The sequence below is a fragment of the Balaenoptera ricei genome, chromosome 6 (assembly GCF_028023285.1).
Source record: "Balaenoptera ricei isolate mBalRic1 chromosome 6, mBalRic1.hap2, whole genome shotgun sequence".
NCBI classification, from domain to species: Eukaryota; Metazoa; Chordata; class Mammalia; order Artiodactyla; family Balaenopteridae; genus Balaenoptera; species Balaenoptera ricei.
Window position 1 is genome coordinate 10783797 of NC_082644.1, and position 16570 is coordinate 10800366.

The 16570-nt window shown below is 44.0% G+C and overlaps 1 protein-coding gene across 4 annotated transcripts in view; it reads left to right on the top strand.

Annotated features, from left to right (window-relative positions):
- Positions 1-16570, top strand: part of FBXO16 (F-box protein 16) — a 62345-nt gene that overhangs the window by 43699 nt on the left and 2076 nt on the right. The window contains exon 8 of one of the 4 annotated variants that reach the window (XM_059926216.1): positions 15189-15299. The exons of 2 other annotated variants lie outside the window; for them this stretch is intronic. In XM_059926216.1, the coding sequence (XP_059782199.1) occupies positions 15189-15194 (6 nt within the window). In that variant the 3' untranslated portion in view covers positions 15195-15299. Of the gene's footprint in view, positions 1-8829; positions 8956-15188; positions 15300-16570 lie in introns of those variants that run through there. One more of the 4 variants, XM_059926215.1, reaches the window with a different exon arrangement.

Below are 16570 nucleotides of genomic sequence, written 5' to 3' on the forward strand. Positions count from 1 at the left end.
GCCTATAGAAATTTCTCTGTAGAAATTACTTATCTGTAGAGTAAAGATTCCACTAATCTAAGAAAAAGGCATGATTTCCATAACTTTCCTGCCACCAATGGAAGATGATTATAAAAGTGCATTTCAAATAACTTCAGAAAAAATGAATTAAGAACTTTTCTTTCCCTAATTAAAAAACAGCTAATTGACTACCTAATAAAAGTCAGTGATTGTGACTAGGGAGCATTATTATTTCATAGCAGACTTTCCCAAATTGTGGTTTTGTACCCCCAATAGATCCCTTTCAGCACATATGAGAATCTTTGGAGCAAAGTTGAAGGGAATAAGGGTGGAATAAACGGTTTCTATTAGTAGTAAAGATTTAGAAAAAGGCTGTGGATACACACTCAAGGAAAATTAATATAAAATGGGTGTCAATTGGGAGAGGAGTAAGTGTGTACTCATGAATAAATCACTTTTATAGTTCTCCTTTAAAGCTCAATTGCTTTCTGTTTAAATGCATTTTCAAGTGTTATGTTCCAAAAAGAGAGATGAGCTTTTTAAGATAGGGTAGTCTGTATTCTGAGGAGCCAGTTTTGTTGGATTGGATGAGGCTTATCACAGACATATGTACAGATGCCCAAGGGAATGGGGAAGCTTAAAATAGAGCAGTAAAATTGTCAGTGAAAACCATTAATTGAGAAAAATAACTTTATGAGGCTTATCACCCAAGCCATTCAGGCATGCTTCTGCCTAGTTCCCTGGCCCCTCCTAGGCCAGAAGTAGAAGAGATATCTGGGGGAGAACAGGGAATTTGAAGGAAGATAAAAGTTGGTGATGTATGCTTACAAATTATCAGCACAATCGAAGCTTTCTCTGGCTTAATAAAAACAAAACAAAAATCAAAGGCTAAACAGAAACCTTCCCTCTGGGTTTTTGATGTTCACCATCTGGCACACACTAGCAGGGCTTGCTTAAGTGAAAATAGTCATTATAAATTAACAACTTCAAAAGTTGTGCTAATTAAAGCTGAAAGGGAAACCAGGGCAAATTAAACAAGGATGGAGAACCATTAAGCTATTAATAAGTGAAGTGTACAATTGTATCGATCTACTTGTATTGTTTCTGTAAATATGCTAATTAGAATCACTATTTCTGCGGACTTCCCTGCTGGTCCAGTAGTTAAGACTCCGCACTTCCTCTGCAGGGGCGCGGGTTGGATCCCTGGTCGGGGAACTAAGATCCCACATGCCTCATGGCGAGGCCAAAAAAAAAAAAAGAAAAAAAAGGTTAAAAAAAAAAAGAGAATCCCTGTTTCTGCTTAGGAGTTCTGAGTAGCACAAGGCATAATTAAACCCTCCAAAAGTGAGCTAGGATTTTTGACTCTGTAATGGTGTCCGCGATAAGCCTGCTGTTTGGACCACAGGCTGCAGCTGACTAAGGCCCCCTCCCCCCGAGGTGCCAGTTTGCCCCACTGCCCACCACATCCCTCAGAGGAAAAGAGCAACCTCCTAGATGAGGCAAGGTGATTGTGAAAATGAAGAAATAGTGGCAGTGGGGCCTGAGAGGAGAGGAAATGGGTATTGAGGAAATTCAGTTAGGAGACATAAGAAAAGTAAGGAGTAAATAAAACTCCGACAAGTGCAGCTGTAGAGAGAGTGTGGTAGACACAGCCTGGGTGTGATTGCAGTGGAGAAAATCCCGTATTCATTAGATAGAAAATCCTTGCATCATTTAGACAGGTTTATCTAGGAAGATTCAGGAGGAACTCGAGAAACAGGTGACTAGGCAAACTTACGGGAACACGTTATAAAGCCAGGATGAGAAGGACAGATCACCAAAGCCCAGGAAGGACCTGAGGCCTGAACACTGAAGTATTCCTTGCCCCTCTAAGTGTCAAAGGGGTATGTGATACTTGGAGAAGTTAAAACTTTGTGAAATGCAAGGGTTGGGGACTTCCCTGGTGGCGCAGTGGTTAAAAATCCGCCTGCCAATGCAGGGGACACGGGTTTGAGCCCTGGTCCGGGAAGATCCCACATGCCACGGAGCAACTAAGCCCGTGCGCCACAACTACTGAGCCTGCGCTCTAGAGCCCGCGAGCCACAACTACTGAGCCCACGAGCCACAACTACTGAAGCCCGTGCACCTAGAGCCTGTGCTCTGCAACAAGAGAAGCCCCCCACTAGCCACAACTAGAGAAAGCCCGTGTGCAGCAACGAAGACCCAACGCAGCCAAAAATAAATAAATAAATGTATTTTTTTTTTTTTAATGGAAGGGTTGGAAGAAAAAAAAAGCACGAATGTAAAGTACAAAGAATATTCCTTAGGCCGTCTCTCCAGGGCGTGGCTGTCAGGCCACTGAGACATTTTCCCTTTTTGCCTGTCATTACTTATAGCCTTCAGATAGGAGAGTTCTCCCCCATATCAGAAACATTCTCAAGGAAACAGTTTCAAATCCACGTATATTGCTGTGAGTTGGCGATGTTTTCCATTATCATTAGGCTTGAGTTCTCAAAGCCTGCCCCTCACAAGGGTACCTGATTTCCCTTTTTTTTTTTTTTTTTTTAAATTAATTAATTAATTTATTTTTGGCTGTGTTGGGTCTTTGTTTCTGTGCCAGGGCTTTCTCTAGTTGCAGTGAGCGGGGGCCACTCTTCATCGCGGTGCGTGGACCTCTCACCGTTGCGGCCTCTCTTGTTGCGGAGCACAGGCTCCAGACGCGCAGGCTCAGTAATTGTGGCTCACGGGCCCAGTTGCTCTGCGGCATGTGGGATCTTCCCAGACCAGGGCTCGAACCCACGTCTCCTGTATTGGCAGGCAGATTCTCAACCACTGCGCCACCAGGGAAGCCCCCTGATTTCCCTTTTAATTCTAGCACTGCCTCATCATAGCTGCTTCATTGAACCACCTTTTAGTGTGAATCACTGATAGAAGATGGGAATAAAGCCTAGATCTGATCACTAACGCTTTGTAATTTTGAAGGTGGTTTATTAAAATTATATAAATATCAGGAAATGCCCATTACCATTAGTTATTATAACAAAATTCCATACAGAACAAAGCAATGAAAAAATATAAACACCACAGGACAGCCGGGTACCGTCTTAAACTTCAGAGATGTTCCCATCTTGTGTAAAGACGTGAAAAAAAAATTTTGTTTAAATCTTAACAGCTGACCCCACGATTCCTCTTCGGGAAGGGGAAGGAGGGAGCTGTCTCCTTGGGGGAAAGCCGCTGAGGGGCTTGTAGGGAGGGATGACACCTCGAGGGCTTGGATACTGCAGGCACCTGGGCTCCAGAGGAGGAAAGCCTGCCGAGGCTGGAGGTTAGAGGAAGACCTTGTTGCTTCTGCTTCTGCAAGGGGAGCGGAGGGGAGGAGAGAGGTAAGACCAGGAAGGAGAAGCCAGCCCGATGGAGAGAAGCTGAGACAGGGAAGGGGAGAGGGGCCAGGTTAGTGCTGGATAGTAACCCATCCATTCCCATCAAATTTATTCCCTATTACTGGGATGTAAACCCCGCCTTCCATCTCTCTAGTAAATTCTACTCAATTTACACATGGAAGCAAGGTCTCAAAAGTCTAGAAACTGGGGACTTTCCCGGTGGTCTAGTGGTTAGGACTCCACACTTCCACTGCCGGGGGCACGGGTTCGATATCCCTGGTCGGGGAACTAGGATTCCGCATGCCGTGTGGCACAGCCATAAGAAAAGGGGGGCGGGCAAGAATGGAAACAGGGGAAGAAGTTAGGAGAGATACTGGTAGCTCAGACCAGCATGTTAGCAGTAGTATTGGTGAGGAGTGACCATATTCTGCATTGTGGTAGATTGGATGTGGCATGTGAAGAAAAGAGGAATAAAGGATGACTTCACTTTCTAATATTAGAAAGAAAAAAAAGAAGTCTAGAAACCTAGAAAGCCCTTCAGGACAATTCACAAAAACCAAGGGGGTGAGCTTTGGTCTTCCCAGGGCCTGGAATTGGGACCCCAGGGACCCCAGCTGATAACTTGTTTCTCATCTGTTTTTGTTTTTGTTTTTTTCTTTTTTCTTTTTTCTACCAAGTTAAGTATACAAACAACTACCTTTTGTCTCACACTCAACCTTTTCTTGGAAGTTAGAAGTCCTCACTTTCTGGGTTCTGATTTGGCCAAGAATTTCAAACAGCTTGCTATTCACAGCATTCAGCTAAATACAAGTAATAAAAGCCTCTAATTGCCAGCTTACTGTTAATTGCTTTAGATAAGACCTTATCTTTTCCTGCGCTTTGCTAGCTCCAGCCTCTGCAGTTACCTTCTTGACCTCTTTCCAGGAGAACTTGATTCTTAGTGTCTTGATAGTTTTGGGATTTTTTTAAGGCATATTTTACATAACATTTAATTCACCCATTTCAAGTGTGCAATTCAATAATTTTTAGTGAAATTAGCAAGTTGTGTATCCATCAACGTAAATCAGTTTTAAAACCTTTCATTTTAAAACCCCAATAAGATCCCTTATGCCCATTTACGCTTTTTTTTTTAACATATTTATTGGAGTGTAATTGCTTTACAATGTTGCGTTAGTTGCTGCTGTATAACAAAGTGAATCAGCTATATGCATACATGTATCCCCATATCCCCTCCCTCTTGCTTCTTCCTCCCACCCTCCCTATCCCACCCCTCTAGGTGGTCACAAAGCACCGAGCTGATCCCCCTGTGCTATGCGGCTGCTTCCCACTAGCTATCTATTTTACATTTGGTAGTGTATATATGTCCATGCCACTCTCTCACTTCATCCCAGCTTACCCTTCCCCCTCCCTGTGTCCTCAAGTCCGTTCTCTACGTCTGCATCTTTACTCCTATCCTGCCCCTAGGTTCATCAGAACCACTTTTTTTTTTTTTAGATTCCATATATATGTGTTAGCATATGGTATTTGTTTTTCTCTTTCTGACTTACTTCACTCTGTATGACAGACTCTAGGTCCATACACCTCACTACAAATAGTTCAATTTCGTTTCTTTTTATGGCTGAGTAATATTCCATTGTATACATGTGCCACATCTTCTTTATCCATTCATCTGTCGATGGACACTTAGGTTGCTTCCATGTCCTGGCTATTGTAAATAGTGCTGCAATGAACATTGTGGTACATGACTCTTTTTGAATTATGGTTTTCTCAGGGTATGTGCCCAGTAGTGGGATTGCTGGGTCATATAATAGTTCTATTTTTAGTTTTTTAAGGAACCTCCATACTGTTCTCCATAGTGGCTGTATCAGTTTACATTCCCACCAACAGTGCAAGAGGGTTCCCTTTTCTCCACATCCTCTCCAGCATTTATTGTTTGTAGACTTTTTGATGATGGTCATTCTGACTGGTGTGAGGTGATACATCATTGTAGTTTTGATTTGTATTTCTCTAATCACATAATGATTAGTGATGTTGAGCATCCTTTCATGTGTTTGTTGGCAGTCTATATATCTTCTTTGGAGAAATGTCTATTTAGGTCTTCTGCCCATTTTTGGATTGGGTTGTTTGTTTTTTTGATATTGAACTGCATGAGCTGCTTGTATATTTTGGAGATTAATCCTTTGTCCATTGCTTCATTTGCAAATATTTTCTCCCATTCTGAAGGTTGTCTTTTCATCTGGTTTATGGTTTCCTATGCTGTGCAAAAGCTTTTAAGTTTCATTAGGTCCCACTTGTTTATTTTTGTTTTCATTTCCATTTCTCTAGGAGGTGGGTCAAAAAGGATCTTGCTGTGATTTATGTCATAGAGTGTTCTGCCTATGTTTTCCTCTAAGAGTTTTATAGTGTCTGGCCTTACCTTTAGGTCTTTAGTCCATTTTGAGTTTATTTTTGTGTATGGTGTTAGGGAGTGTTCTAGTTTCATTCTTTTACATGTAGCTGTCCAGTTTTCCCAGCATCACTTATTGAAGAGGCTGTCTTTTCTCCACTGTATATGCTTGCCTCCTTTATCAAAGATAAGGTGACCATATGTGCATGGGTTTATCTCTGGGCTTTCTGTCCTGTTCCATTGATCTATATTTCTATTTTTGTGCCAGTACCATACTGTCTCAATTACTGTAGTTTTGTAGTATAGTCTGAAGTCAGGGAGCCTGATTCCTCCAGCTCAATTTTTCTTTCTCAAGGTTGTTTTGGCTCTTCGGGGTCTTTTGTGTTTCCATACAAATTGTGAAATTTTTCTAGTTCTGTGAAAAATGCCATTGGTAGTTTGATAGGGATTGCATTGAATCTGTAGATTGCTTTGGGTAGTATAGTCATTTTCACAATGTTGATTCTTCCAATCCAAGAACATGATATATCTCTCCATCTGTTTGTGTCATCTTTAATTTCTTTCATCGGTGTCTTATAGTTTTCTGCATACAGGTCTTTTGTCTCCTTAGGTAGGTTTATTCCTAGGTATTTTATTCTTTTTGTTGCAATGGTAAATGGTAGTGTTTCCTTAATTTCTCTTTCAGATTTTTCATCATTAGTGTATAGGAATGCAAGAGATTTCTGTGCATTAATTTTGTATCCTGCTACTTTACCAAATTCATTGACTGGCTCTAGTAGTTTTCTGGTAGCATCTTTAGGATTCTCTATGTATAGTATCATGTCATCTGCAAACAATGACAGTTTTACTTCTTCTTTTCCAATTTGGATTCCTTTTATTTCTTTTTCTTCTCTGATTGCTGTGGTTAAAACTTCCAAAACTATGTTGAATAATAGGGGTGAGAGTGGGCAACCTTGTCTTGTTCCTGTTCTTGGAGGAAATGGTTTCAGTTTTTCACCATTGAGAACAATGTTGGCTGTGTGTTTGTCATATATGGCCTTTATCATGTTGAGGTAGGTTCCCTCTATGCCTACTTTCTGGAGAGTTTTTATCATAAATGGGTGTTGAATTTTGTGGAAAGCTTTTTCTGCATCTACTGAGATTATCATATGGTTGTTATCCTTCATTTTGTTAATATGGTGTATCACATTGATTGATTTGCATATAGTGAAGAATCCTTGCATTCCTGGGATAAACCCCACTTGATGATGGTGCATAATCCTTAATGCTTTATTAAGCTTTCTCACTTTTTCATCCCTGTCTGGGTCAAAAGAGGAGGAAAAAGGAATATTCTCTAAAGTGATTCCTGCTTCATGTCATGGAAAGAATAATGGTTTAAGAATCAGGACACCCAGGTTTCTAGCCTCAGCTCTACTGTTAACTAGCAGTCACTCAAGCTATTTGAGTTTTCATTTCCCCGTTTATAAGTTTGAATTACATCTTTAAAGTCCATTCCAGGCTAAAGTCTGGATCTGTGGGCCCCCATAGTTTCCTACCACATTTACTCTCTGCTCTCTCCTTATACCAAAAAAGAAGCCAGTATATTCATGAATTCTGATTGTAAACCAATAAAAACTGGTTTCTGTTTCCCATCTTTCTCTTTGAGCTTTAGAAAATTAATTAAAACAGAAGAATTTACAAAACACAGTTTATGCAGTGGCTTCCTTGCAGGCAATCTTTAATAGATTCCTTTCAAATTCTGACGAAACCCCCAGGTATTCGTTTTATAACGTCTGTTTGGTTTGGATGTGCAGAGGTAAAAATATCTAAAGGAGAGATTTTTATTCATTTAGTTCAGTGAAATTCCTGAGAATTCCATTTGGAAGGAAGAATAAGAAAGAGTATGGGCTTTGCGGTCTGAGAGACCTGGGCTTTTTTACTTAACAGTGCAACTTTGGATAAGTTACTTAACCTCTCTGAGCCTCAGTTTCTTCATCTATAAAATGGGAATAATGATACCTCCCTTGCAGGACTGTGGTGAGGATTAAATGCCGCCAGGTATATATTAAGTACTCAATACATGTTCGTGTTCTCCCCCATTAAATACCATCTTATTTTTCACTTTGCTGAACAAGAGCACAGGCTAAGGACTGAAACAGCCTAGGTTCAATGCCTGATCTCACAGTCTTAGCAGCTCAGTGATTTGGGCCAAATTGTTAACAATCTCAGAGGCTCTGTTTCCTCGTCTGTAGAATAGAGTTAGTAACAACAGTGCTCAGCTCAAAGTAAGCGTTCAGTAACTAGCAGAAGCTGTCAGAGTCACACTAAATCATCATGGAGACAGCAGGGACCAGTGAGAGAGTACTGATGGTGAGCAGCTGCTGAGACGCTGATGAGCGGTCAGCCACGTGGCCAGGAGGAGGCGCCAACCTGTGGAATAAGCTTTGTTTCTCGCTTTTACCTTACTTTCCCCACTTTTCTTTGTCTTCTTTCTCACAGTTTCCTCTGTGTAAAAGATAGTTGCAGCCAGAGCTACATGAAATGTAAGCCATATATTTTCTTTTCCTGCCCGGCCTCCATAACATCTTCTGCCTGCTCATTACTCCTCATTGGCGTGGGGTTGTTTTTTGTTTTGTTTTTTGCTTTTTTATTTAGCTGCGCCGGGTCTTAGTTGTGGCACGCAGGATCTTTAGTTACGGCATGCAGGCTCTAGTTCCCTGACCAGGGATCGAACCCGGGCCCTCTGCATTGGGAGCGCAGAGTCTTAACCACTGGACCACCCGGGAAGTCCCCAGTGTTGGGTTTTTGATTCCACGCTCCCAGATGGAATAGTGTGTGTCAAACTCAGTGCTGTGAATTCTGTCTTGTGCGCCCTCAGCTGCCTACTAACTACAATATGGGCTTTTGTTAATTTCTGATACGTACAAGACCAAAAGGCCTAATTGCTAAGAATCCTGGGGGCAAAATTAACTCTCAGGAAGGGCCACTGCTTAGAGTCTTTGCATTTCTCCTTTGCCTCTGAAAGAGCATAGTTTACTTGTTCTGTCTTGTAGCCTCTTGTTTGATCATGCTACTCATAATAAATTACCCTGGCATTTCCAACAGGAGTGATTCTACCTGCTTCTCTTGCCCTGGGGCCAAATGGCTGCTTGTTTTTACTGAAGAGTTAAACACAAAGTATTTGACAAAAATGGGCTTCTCTTGAGGATCTACCAGAAAAGAAGAACCGTGTTTATGAGTTATGTGATATTTTTAGTTATATACATATTAGTTATGACGGGTATTTTAATCACTGTTATTACTGGGGTTTAAAATATATATGTGTATATGTAGTATATATGTATGTGCACGTGTAAAGCATTTTGTAATACGGTATTTTACCACAAACTACAGTAGAAGCCGATATTCTAAGACATGGATGTTTTGAAGTATGAATTCATGATCCCTACTAACAAACAACCATTGGAACGTTTTGGAACACATCCCTACTTTATGCCACCTACTTGGGAGGCTGAATGGTGCCATCACATAATCTTGGATTTATTTATTTATTTTATTTATTTTTTAAGTTTTTGTCCACCCCGTGCAGCCTGTGGGATCTTAGTTCTGCCACCAGGGATTGAACCCATGCCCCCTGCAGTGGAAGCATGGAGTCTTAACCACTGGCCCACCAGGGAAGTCCCACAAAATCTTGGATTTAAATTTCAAAACCCTGGCTAGAATTTTCTGCCTAGCCTTCCTCCACAGCTGACAGTTTCACCCCGAGTTAAAGACAAACCAAGAACAAAGACAGGCCTGTGGCTTCTTTAGAGCTGTGTTGATTATTTCTCCCTCACACCTTCCTCTATTTCTCATAGAAGCAGAGTAAGCTAGGAGGAAAAGAGAGCAGCCTCTTCGTCGGTGTCACCTGGAGGGGTGATCAGACCGTCTGCGCAGCCTTCTGGGCTCCTAGGCAGACAGAGGAGAGCAGGGGTTTTCTGCACAGAATCCCCAGATGGAAAAGTCCAGGGAGCAGCTCAATCCTGGGGGCGAAGCATCCACTCAGCTGAAGCCAGGATGAGCAGTCACCCCGCTTAGACTCTCCTCCTGGAAGGAAACCCTTCTGGGGGAGGTCCTCCCCAGACATTTTTTTTTTTTTTTAATTATTAGCACCTTTAATTATTATTTATTTATTTATCCATTTTTTTGGCTGTGTTGGGTCTTCGTTTCTGTGCGAGGGCTTTCTCTAGTTGCGGCGAGCGGGGGCCACTCTTCATCGCGGTGCGCGGGCCTCTCACTGTCGCGGCCTCTCCTGTTGCGGAGCACAGGCTCCAGACGCGCAGGCTCAGTAGTTGTGGCTCACGGGCCCAGTTGCTCCGCGGCATGTGGGATCTTCCCAGACCAGGGCTCGAACCCGTGTCCCCTGCATTGGCAGGCGGATTCCTAACCACTGCGCCACCAGGGAAGCCCCCCAGACATCTTCATCCCCACCAGTGGCCGTTAGTTGTCACTCAGCTCCCAGCCTACGCTTAGGCAATTTACAGGGGTGAGTCGAAGCTGTGTTTATATGACTAAAATGAAAAACTCCTGATTTTATGACTTTCAAACACAATAATCCATATTTACATACAGTATTACCACATCACCCCTGAACTGGGAGTCATCATAAAGTGTTGAGGGTAGATTTTTTTTTTTAAGTCCTTATTGAATTTGTTACAATATTGCTTCTGCTTTATGTTTTGGTTTTTTGGCCGCGAGACATGTGGGATCTTAATTCCCCGACCAAGGATCGAACTTGCACCCCCTGCAGTGGAAGTGCAGAGTCTTAACCACTGGACCGCCAGAGAAGTCCCTCTTTACCTTTTTTTACCGCATCACAGGCTTGGGAAGATTAAATGAAGTAATATAATGCCCAGCAACCAGATATTTGCAATTATTATTGTTGGTGGTGGTGGTGTTTCTAGAAGAGTGATTGGCACCCTGCAGGGCTATCATTGTTGTGATTCTATTTATCTGTTTTCCATATCCACCTACAGTACTCCTTTACGTGACCTATTCTCTTAAGTGATCCATGGGTTTATCGAGTGGTGTTGTTTGTATCAGTGATCATTTGCAAATGTCTGCAAATAACATAAATGGAGAACAAAAAAAAATTCAACTGGGGAGCGACAGACACAGGTGTATAGTGTACACGCTGGTATGCAAATTGTTCCCTGTAACAGCCCTTCTTGGGCCTTAGCCTCCCGAGGGGCCCCCCTCTTTCTGGGGTCACTCAGCCTCAGTAGCCTGTTGCCTTTCTCACTCCCTTCTCTGTGCCCAATAAAATGACATCCAGCCGGAAGATAGGAATTTTCTCTTCCTGCTTCAAAGTTCCCCTGCAAGGTGGTTTCAGCCATTGCCCTGAAATGAAAGAGAAGAAGTCATTCATATGTGTATTCATTTATCCAACAAGTATCTTACAGCCACTGGAGGGGGCTCGAGGGATGTGTGACCCTAACAAGACCCAGTCGTGCCCTGGAGGGACTTAACAGGCTGAGAGGGAGGCTCCAGCCGCGTAGGGATGACTCCTGGGTATCTGGATTGGGCGATTGTGTAAAGGTTCATGCCATCTCCTACTGAGACTGGACATGCTTGGTGTGAAGTACCTGCGGGATAACAAGTAGGCACATTGAGAAAGGAGCTGAATGTGTGAGCCAAGAGCTTGGCGGGGAGAGCGGGGCGAGAGGTATAAATCCAGCAGTTGAAGATTTAGGCACTGATTGCCCAGGAAGTGGGCTAAGAACAGAACCCCAGAGAGTTCTGATGTGTAAAGCATGGCCTTCCATACATCTTCTCCCATGTCCTTCCATTTAAAGACGTGACAGCAACATGGAGAGAAACTGTTGTGTAAATATCTCTAGAAAAAGAACAGTAAGTTCAACTGATGAAAAAAATACATTTAAATTACCCGATTCTGTCTGTCTTTGTAGGAGCAGGTTGAGGAAAGGAATACTCTATGTGAAGATGCTCTGGAACTGGGATTACTGGTAGATTGCATGGCTGTCGACACCCTTAGCCCATCAGAAAACAGGCGACGGCAGACAGACCTGCACATATGTAAAGATAATTTATATCAGGGACTTCCCTGGCGGGCCAGTGCTTAAGACTCCACACTTCTGCTGCAGGGGGCGCAGGTTCAATCCCTGGTCAGGGAACTAAGATCCTGCATGCTGTATGGCACAGCCCCCAAAAAAGAAAATTTATATCAGCATCGTTTCTAAGAGCAAAAGATTGTGAACAGCTCAAATAGCTATAAATTTGGCTCATCTATAAATGGACTATAATACAACCCTTGAAAGATTGAGGAAGTTCTTTTTTTTTTTAAGTTCCCTTATGCTTCCTTCTTTTTTAAATTTTATTTATTTGGTTGCGTCGGGTCTTAGTTGTGGCAGGTGGGTTCCTTAGTTGCAGCTTGCGAGCTACTTAGTTGCAGCACGTGGGCTCCGTAGTTGTGGCAGGCAGGCTCCTTGGTTGTGGCTCCAGGCTCCTTAGTTGCGGCACACAGGCTCTGTAGTTGTGGCATACGAACTCTTAGCTGCGGCATGCATGTGGGATCTAGTTCCCTGACCAGGGATCGAACCCAGGCCCCCAAGGAAGTTCTTTAAGTACTGTTCATACAGGCGGGCACACACACACACACACACACACACACACATACGCATACTCTCATCTATATAGTGAACAGAAAGTGATGGTATACTACCAATTGTATGAAAAAGGAGAGGGGGAGAATATATTTGCATTTTATGTGTATATTTGCTTGCAATGTATAAAATACCTCTGGAAGGATACAGAGGAAAAAAAGATCATCTTGGTTGACCTTGAGGAAGGGAACTGGAGGGCTGGGAGGTGAGGTGGGGGGCGATTTTTTTCACTGTCCCTTTTTGTATCTTTCCAATACTGAACTATGTAGAAAAGGACCCTGTTCAAAAATAAACAATTATTTTAAAAAAGAGAGAAAAGGGAAAAAAGTCAGTGGAGTTGTAGGCAAAAGCTCTTAAGAGAAGAATCCCATGTAGGATAGAAGTGTAGTAAAATATGTCTTGCCTGGTCTCCAAGTGCTCAGAAGTGAAAATAAACCACTTGAAATAGGGGTTCAGCTATCCTGCTAAGATAGGTCCTCGTTAAGTCTCTGCACTGAAAAAATGGACTTTTCTGGGGGAAGGACCGAGACGGAGTTTCACAGCAAGGCAGCAGCCAAAGATGAGTAGGAAGTAAAAGGTTTGATGAGCCCCAATGTGAAGGAAAACCCTAGTCTTTCCCTCCTGTTGTAGGAAAAAACCTCAGCTCTGTCTATCTCCTAAGTGCTTCTTTTACTTCTCACACAAAACACACGTTTCTGGCACTTCTGGTCACCAACTGTGTGGGAGTTTTCCCCACACCAAGCAATTCTCTGCAACACCAGCTGGGTGGCCTGCAATTTAACTCAGTTCTGGCACCATCTACCTGGAGACGGCGTCAGAGCCCACAGGATAAGGGCTCAGTCCCACAGGACTGCTCTCCGCCCTCCTCCCCCGCATTTCAGTCACCAGTGTCACCTGTGCTTCTGACCAAGCAGCTAGAGATCAGAGGTTCCAACGACCCCCTCCTTGGATTTGGTTAATTCGCTAGAGCGGCTCACAGAACTCAGGGAAACACGTTCACCAGTTTATTAAAGGATGTGTTCAAGGACACAGGTGAACTGCCAGATGAAGAGACACATAGGGCGAGGTCTGGGAGGGTCCCAAGCACAGGAGCTTCTGTCCCCGCAAAGTTGGGGTGTGTCATCCTCCCGGTGTGGATGTGTTACCCAGAAAACTGGATTTGCCTTTTGGTGGGTGTCGAGCCAAGAAACATGGCCAAACCAAAGAATGGGAGAAGGAAGGAATTATTATCTGCAGCAAGGAAGGAGAGGGACTTCCCTGGTGGTCCAGTGGTTAGGACTCCATGCTTTCACTGCCGAGGGCCCAGGTTCAATCCCTGGTCAAGGAACTAAGATCTCACAGCACCACCAAAAGAAAGGCGAACACCAGGGATCTTTCCCAAGCTGTGCCTCCCCGAATAGCAAAATTGGGGAAGTTTGAAACTAAGGATACACACATATTCGTGAAGGGTCTTAAGCAGTGGAAAATTCAGTGTAGAATTGGGGCAAAGGTTGACAGAGTGCAAGCTTCAATTGATTGAAGTCACGAGGGTCAGAAAAGGTCAACATCATCATTCCATCCTCCACCTGGGTGGCGGCCTTACTTTCTGCCCCCAGAGATATGTATATACTCAACGATATGTATCAGATTGTTATGTACATCTTTTTTTTTTAACATCTTTATTGGAGTATAATTGCTTTACAATGGTGTGTTAGTTTCTGCTTTATAACAAAGTGAATCAGCTGTACATATACACATATCCCCATATTTCCTCCCTCCTGCGTCTCCCTCCCACCCTCCTTATCCCACCCCTCTAGGTGGTCACAAAGCACCGAGCTGATCTCCCTGTGCTATGCGGCTGCTTCCCACTAGCTATCTCTTCTACATTTGGTAGTGTATATATGTCCATGCCACTCTCTCACTTCGGCCCACCTTACCCTTCCCCCTCCCCGTGTCCTCAAGTCCATTCTCTACATCTACATGTATCTCTTGAGGAGAATCTAGGACTCTTCTATCACAGAACCATTGTTTCTTGACTGCTTTTTCTTTGTTCCTGCATTCTTTTGTTCCCTTAAGATCATTAATTACTGAGACCTGTTCAAGGGCAAGCATCGTGGCCAGGCTTAGATCACAAAATGGCTTAGGCCAAAATGGGTTCTCTTGTGGCAAGAAAGCCATGCCTGGTTCTCTTTTCTCCGGGGACCCCCTACCCTTTCTGCTTATAATACCCAATGTTGGTGTAAAAGAAATTTCCAGTTATTTCAACCAGATCGTCAGATGCTCTGGACCAAGACCCAAGACTGTCAGATTTGTACCCTTTTATATAACTTCCCCATATTTTGCCCTTAGATCTTGTCTTTTCTCTTGTAATATGGACATTAAAGTCTTAAAATGAAGAGGGCCTGCAAACTTGCTTTCAGGGACAGCAAGGAAGCCTGTATAGTCAGGCCACTCAAGATGGCTGTTCTCTTGCTCTCCGTACGTCCTCTGCCCTACCAGGGACTGCGTCACCTATTTCTGACGCATGAGACTGACCTTGCTATGTACTTGCCTCTGCCCCAGCTAGTGATTGTTCTTATCAAAGGGGTGGTGAGGGGCGTGCCCCTCTGCTGGTTTCCCTGGTAACCAATGAGCCCACCTGATGTCATTTCCCCTATAACTGGTAATCTCCCCCCCCCCCCCCCCCCGCCGTGGGAGCGAAGACTGCCGCCATGTCCTGTCTGCCGCCTGCTGCAAATGGTGGGACCTTGCTTCAGACATGTAAACTCCCCCATCCATTAAACCATTGATGTCTCTGTTGTTGACTTCGGGCTTTTTCTTCAGTCTTGAACCTGGGAAAGTGCAGGGCCCATAGGCCTGCGGGGTGCAGCCCAACAGGTGGACCTAAGAAGACCATCTTCGGGAACCCATCTAGGAGGGATGAGAAACCCACAGTCTGGGTAGGTGGTGATGGTTACCAGGAGGAGAGGAGGGGGGTGGGGGAGTCCCTGGGACCTGCCAGGGCGGAAGAGGAAAGCTTGAGGGGAGCCTGCCTGGGCCTGTGAATCTCCCTGGGGGACTTAGGAGAAAGGGTTCCTCCAATACAGTGATAAATTATGCTTTGCACTGTAATAGGATTAAATTTGGAACTGTTACAGATAAGGTGTTACTAGCCCATTCTTGTATCACGGAAAGCTAGGCTTTGTCTCCATTCAACAGGTATTATTTTGTTTTCATTGTTCCTAAAATGATACAAAGGAAGGCTTCTGTTTGTTCTCTTACCTTATGCTGATCTCAGAACAACACAAAAATGCTGACTGTACGCTGATCTTGAAACAACACTGAAAACTTCAAACACGGGAAGATGATTTACTCCCATTCCTTCCCCCTTTCCTCTTGGATTCGAACAACTGGCTATGTTTAACCCCAGTTTTGCCTACTTTTTCCCAGAAAAGTCACCAGCAAACATGGATGGATCTACTAAAGGCAGGACTGTAGACTCAACAGGGTGTGGGATTCCAGCTTTGTTCTCGGGGACCTGACAGTCTCATCAGGAGACAGATAATTATTGGGTTGGCCAAAAAGTTCGTTCAGGTTATCTATGTCATGGAAGAACCCGAGCGAGCTTTTTGACCAACCCAATACATTCAGAAATGGGTACTAACGCCCGAGAGCGTACGTTCAGTGCTAAGTTAGGGGTCTGGATAATAATGGCTTCAGGAATGCAGCTGAGGCAGAAATCCCTGAGGGTCAAGACACTGAAGCTTCTAGGAGAAGGGGGGGCCTCCAAGGACAGATTTAGAGAAGGAGTAAAGAGCGCACCTGAGGCAGGTGGAGGGTGTGGGCGAGACCAGCCCCTGCGGCACATCTCTGTGGAGGAAGAGGGACCTGGTTCGCTGGAGGCAGCAGTCATGGCGGAAGCAATTTCTGATTCAATGACAGTCTAAAGTAGGATTCTCCCCGGATTAATAGAAACCCTGTGCGTTGCAAACATCGCCGTCAGAGCATTAGAGGGATGTAACGGATGATCTGACTGCTGGGACTTGGCAGCTGAATGTGGAGTCGGGGTGGGGGGACCGTGTTTGAGGAGGTTCAGCATCTGTACATCTGCCAGCCCTCCTATGTCGCTCTGCACACAGCCGGGGCCAAGATAAGGGTGAGTGTACATCCCTCCTGCTCCCTGCAAGCTCAGCTCGTATTATTTCTTTCTCTTGCTCTCTCCATTC